This window comes from Condylura cristata, unplaced genomic scaffold (assembly GCF_000260355.1).
Source record: "Condylura cristata isolate star-nosed mole 26May11 unplaced genomic scaffold, ConCri1.0 scaffold00013, whole genome shotgun sequence".
NCBI classification, from domain to species: Eukaryota; Metazoa; Chordata; class Mammalia; order Eulipotyphla; family Talpidae; genus Condylura; species Condylura cristata.
Window position 1 is genome coordinate 6,589,529 of NW_004567114.1, and position 6,000 is coordinate 6,595,528.

Below are 6,000 nucleotides of genomic sequence, written 5' to 3' on the forward strand. Positions count from 1 at the left end.
ATTGATTATATACAATTGTGTGTGTGTACACCTGCACCACACACAGTTGTTGAAAGGGATGCAGTTACAGCCCGTGTCTTCTCAGTTCTCCACGCTGGAGACCCTGAATGCAAACACTGTACAGCTGAAGAAGCAGGTTTCAGATACTAATCAGCGGGGGCTGTTAAAGCTCCCTACTGACTCCCTAAGATCACAATGGCTGGGGCTATACAGACGCCCTGTATGGAGCATCTCGCAGAGACGTGGGCAACACTCCCTGATAATTCATCGCATCTCCCCATGGCACTGTTCATTCTTGGCGCGTATTTCAGTGGGAAGAAACGTGAGGCATAACACAGCCTCCACCACCGAGCACTTACAAGGAAGCCTTCCGAGGCTGTGTGTCTTTACTCCCGCTGCCCTTTGGATCCACAGAGCTCCCTGAGCCTCGAGAGGTACTTGGGAGGGAAGCGTTAGGAGAAAAGGAAGAAGGTGCACTGCTGGCATTGCGGGCCCGGAAGGAATCATCTGGAAGCAAACCACGTGTAGTCAAACATGCTGAACATACTGAGAAAGACGTTAACCTAAGAGAAGAACGGTTAATGATTGCTCGCTTTCTCCTTTTAAAATTAGTTTTGTTATTGTAACTTGCATACAACAAACTGCATAAATTTGAGATTCTGACCCCTCTCCTGTCAACATCACAGGAAGCCGTCACCACAGCGAATGGACGCCAGTAGACTGTAGTTCTGCTCTCTGCTCCCTCCCCAGTCAGACTCTGCTCTCCACCCCCCCACCCCCCCTGTAGATGAGCTGGCACCTTCTGGAATTTTATAGAAATAGAAGCACACAGTACGTCTCTTCGCTCAGCAGGGTGGTGCTGGAACTCATCTCTGCTCCCGTTACAGGCCACACTTCAGCCTCCTCCCTGCTGGCAGGCATGCCACAGGGCCATCCACCCCGCTGACAGACACCTGGGTTCTTTCCAGTTCTGACTATTCTGAAATAATCACATGCGCATCTGTGTGGACACAGTTTCAACTTGTGTCCGGTAAAAGCATGGGCGTAGACCTGCTGGACCACGTTCCACTTGGCATTTTGCATCTGAGGCAGCACACCTGCGTTTCAGGCCGCCCCGTCCTCATTGCTGTTCTGAGCTTTCTCCGGTTTAGGTGCCCAGGGAAGTTGTTGGATTGTTGTTCTCATCACTTCCCATTTGCATTTCCCTAATGATTAGTGATGCTAATCATTCCAGCCATGTACTGATTTGCATGCCTCCTGTGAAGTACATGTTCAGACATTTCTCTCACCTTTAAATGAGCTGCCTGTTAGTTTGAGAGATCTCTGTGGGTTAGGACACACGTCCTCTGTCAGGTATGTGTAATGCGAACTTTCTCACTGGGATCCTGCCTTCTCATTTTCTAATGCTCTAATTCAAAAGGAAGTTTTAAAATTTGGTATAGTTTTTTTTTTTTTTCAAAATGTTATTATCATTTATGGTTTAGAGAAAGCTTTGCCTATTCTAAAATCATAAAGACTGTCTTCTACATTTTCTTCTGAAATTTCATGCTTAAGTTTACACCATATTTTGTTAATTTTGTGTATGGTATGAGATGAGAATCAAGGTCCAGTTATTTTAATATAGATCTCCAATTGCTTCAGCATAATTTGTGAAAATACTCTCCCATCACACTGATTATCTTGGAGCTTTTGCTGGAAATCAGCTCCCTGCACAAGTCCACGTGGGCCTCACTGCAGGCAATTACAGGCTCTTTGCAGGAGCTGAAATCAGGTAGTGTGTGTGCTCTAAATCTGCCTCTCTTTTTCAGGATGATTTTGGCTATGCTCAGTTCTGCGCATTTCAACACAGATCCTAGAATCTACTTATAAATTTCTATAAAAAGACTGTTAGAACTTTGATTAGGTTTGCATTGAATCACCCAAGACATTTTAAAAGAAGCGGCATCAGCTGGCTTCTGAAAGCAACGTGAAGACGTTGAATAGCGTCATTGGTGGCTAGGCCTCACGCAGAACGAATTTTCAGTTCTGACATACATAAGTTAGATGAAAAATGCTTTTCAAAACTTCCATAACCTAGAATTGTAGAGGATGGTGAAATGAGGTGGAGACTCTTACTCAGTATGGAAAATAAAAAGGGTCTACGAGCACCTGACATGACCTCTCATGTGAGTTAACATGGAGCGAGGGAGAGATTTCATTATTTCCCTAACAGACTTAAAAAGAAAAAAGACCTGGCATCATAACAATATTGTTTCCAGTTTATAACCTGATAGATCTCTCCACTTATTTGGGTCCTCCTTAATGGCTTTCAACAATAGTTTAAAGATTTTACTAGAGTTTTAGCATATCGTATCAAGGGTACATACTATAACACAATGTATTTTGCGCATTTTACGGTTTCCTGCCAGGTCACTGAGAGTAAGATTTAAGTGAAAGAGTATTTTAACAAGCTAGGATTCTTAATGCATTTTTCTAAGTTGCTTTCCAGAATCATCCCATTGGCTTCTATGGCCACTAACAACGGGCCCATTTTGTTTCCCTGAGTCCTTACTGGCTTCCTCACACAATCACCCAGGTCTGCTGTGAGCACACAGCCTGGACTGAATGCTGTGGCTGATGGCAGGCACATGTTGGCAGATGATTTAACGACAGGTTCGCATCAAGTAGGAGGAATTCAACTTGACCTTCCTAACCATGAGTTTGACCTTCCAGTTTTACTAACACAACTCCCTTACGCCATGCCATGCTGCAGGGCCCCAGCCAAAGTGGGCTGCTGAGGCCCCCTGGCAACACCCCCTCTCAGCTTTGCGTGGGACAGGCCCCTGCACGGGGCATTAGTCCGCATGCATCCCTGGCTGTGGAAGTCCTAGCTCCCTTCAGGCTCGTGGCAAATGACAGTTATCTTGAAGCCCATCTTCTGTCCCACAAATAAGTAATCCTCTCTATGTGAACACCTAATACACTTGTTGAAAGACAATTTGCTTCCATTTCTCACAGATCAGGCTAGTACATACTAACTTTTTCCACAGGCTGTTATTATGTAAGAAATAATAATGAGCTCATTTTTCTAACCAAGAAGCTCAGAGATAATCCATTCACCCATATTCCCTCTCCCCAAAACAATACTGAACAATGAAGATGGAATAATTTTCAAGTAAAGGTAGAAGTTCTAATAGTAAACAAATTGGTCTTCTAAAGTACGCACCTTTATTTAAGATTGGATGTCCTCTGGCCAGCAGGCCATATGTGCTTTTACTTCTAAGGTCATTTAAGAACCAGCAGTCAAAGCACAGGTGTCAGTGCACATAATTAAAGCTTTTAAAAAATAGTTCTGGGCCCTCTCTGGTGGCGCAGCGGGTTAAAGCACTGCACTGAGAATCTAAAGCCGCTTCCGCATGAGTTCGATTCCCGCCTGCCCCGGAGGTGACCACATGGCGTGGCAGACCTCTCCTGACCCGCCCGCTGCTCCCCTCAGCAGTGTACTTCATCGATCTGCCTATTCTGCTCCCCACTCTGTCTCTGGTGAATCCTCTCACCCTCCGCATCTCTGGCCTGTACCCCAGTTCTGTATGAATAAATAAATAAATCTTAAAAAAAAAATAGTTCTGAATTTAGTAATATTCCAAATGATATAGGCCAAGGCATTTCTTGACAAGAATTCTTACAAGTTGATGAATAAACATATGCTTTTGTGGAAGTCATCTCCAACAGCCTCGAGAGGACTCATCCAAGTCTCAAGAAGCCCTCGCTGACATTTACAATCACTGCACGATTCATTCCAAGGCGAGCTATTCCAACTGACTTCCTATGTACACGCTACAATTCTTTAAACATTTTAAAAATGAGTCATAAATTTTCTACTTTCTTTTTTTTTTTTGGTTTCTTAGGAAACTTCCAGAAATGCCAGTCACTCTTGTCCAACATCTAACGCTAAGTGCCATCAGACCCTTCCTCAGTCGGCTGTGCACACACCACTCCCTACAGTGTGTGAGCGGCAGAGCTAAATATTTAGAAGATTTTCCGTTCTGGCAAATAAAAGCATAGAACTGTCATTGAGGGCATATATGTTCTTGATGAGGATTTTAAAAAACACAATAAGGAATAACAGGAAGACAAAATACTCAAAATTTAACCTTAAAAGGAAATGCAACTAAGTTTTTAAAAAATTTCAGACCTTCAAGTAAATTTGCAATTATTTACACTAAACAAACAAACAAACAAACACTGTAGGTTAATATTACAATGTTCAACCAGTTATTTTTCCAGGCAAAAAATTAAAAATGCACTTACAGCCACTAGCAATTTTTAGCAGTGTTTTCCTCCTTATGTTCTATTCTATAGGTCAAAAGTTAGCAAACGACAGTGTCTGGACCAAATCTTGTCTGCTACCTGTTTTTGTACCTAAGTTTTACTGGAACACAACCAAAAACTTTTACTCAATGGCAGACCTGAGTAGTTGTGACAGAAACCAATCTGGCCAATAAGATCTAAAATACAAATAAGGCCCTTGCAGAAAAAGTTTGCTGACTCTTCATATAAACTCTCACATAGCTATCAATACAGCTACAGGTACAGATATAGATGACATAGATATAGATAGTAAATGTTTGGCTGTAAATGACCTGCAGCAAGCTCTTATTGTTTTTAGCCACCTAAGCACTTTTAGAAGATGCCTTGGTCTGTCCTCAGTCAGTGGTAAAAACTATCCAAATGTGGCCCTCCCTGGTGGCGCAGCAGGTTAAAGCGCAGCACTAAGAAGCTAAAGTCACTTCAGCATGAGTTCGATCCCCACCACGAAAGTGACCCACATGGCGCGGCAGACCTCTCCTGACTGCCCGCTGCTCCCCTCAGCAGTGGACTTTATCAGTCGGCCTGTTCTGCTCCCCACTGTCTCTGGTGAAGCCTCTCACCACCCCTGCACCTCTGGCCTGTACCCCCGTTCTGTATGCATAATAAATCTTAAAAAAAAAAAAAGCTATCCAAATGTTTTATCCTTTTTCTTCTAAAATATTGAATTCTAGATCTTGACAAAGTAAAAACAAAACAGTACAGTCAACTATAATCTAAATACTAGAGAAACACTTGGACATTTGATCATGTTTTTGTTGACACATTTAGGAAAAATGCTGTATCTATTTTTATTTTTATTTTATTCATTTATTTTTTTCTTAACCCTTATTCTACCAGAGAGGCCCAGGATCTGCGTATTTTGTGATCCTGTGATATGCTCTCTCAATTCTTGGATAGTCTCATCTTCTTCCTTATTTTATAATTGAATATTCAGATTTAAATCTAAATTGCATATCTTTTAAGCATATATTAGTCAACAATGCTTTGAGGTAATTCTCACAATCATTGATATTTGCCAGTATCAAGAATGCATATTTTTCTATTATAAATTTTGGAAGTCCATTTTTACCATTTGATCACCACTGGTGACCACTCGGCAATATTACAGCATATACAAACATTGGGGCTAATTTGTTTCTCCTATTTCTTTTGTTTCTTCAAGAAACTACATTTAAGCTTAGAGCATGCAGACTACATATATGGCAAGTATGTATGTTTCAAGTCTAATAAAAATTCAGATTATTCCAACATTGTGATTCTTTTTTTTTTTAATTTTATAAGTTTATTTTTACATCATTTTGTACATTTTTTTTCCATTTCAATTGTAATCCCCGCGGGTTTCCCATCACCAAGTCACCTGTGTGCCATCACCATAGTCCTGTGCACTTCCCTCCCCACCCCCCCGTTTTTGATCCCATTCCCCACTCCACCCCCCCAAAATGTTTCTGGTATATGGTTGTTCATTATTTTTGTTATTTTCTCGACCACTGGCACAGTTTTTAACATGTAAAATGTTACTATCTTCCCTGAAGCACATTGAGTGGTCAGGTAGAGGGTGAAAACGGTCCTTCTCTGTCTCTCTGAGTCTTTGGTTTCTTGCCTTTTTCTTCACACTATCCAAGCTGTGTACTCTCCACCACTGTGATTCCG

The 6,000-nt window shown here is 41.8% G+C and overlaps 1 protein-coding gene across 3 annotated transcripts in view; it reads right to left on the minus strand.

Moving 5' to 3' along the window:
* Positions 1 to 6,000, minus strand: part of PPP4R4 (protein phosphatase 4, regulatory subunit 4) — an 85,348-nt gene that overhangs the window by 2,117 nt on the left and 77,231 nt on the right. For all 3 annotated transcript variants that reach the window (XM_012724692.1, XM_004681593.2, XM_012724691.1), the window contains one exon: positions 360 to 507. In XM_012724692.1, coding sequence (XP_012580146.1) covers positions 360 to 507 — 148 coding nt within the window. The remainder of the gene's footprint in view (positions 1 to 359; positions 508 to 6,000) is intronic.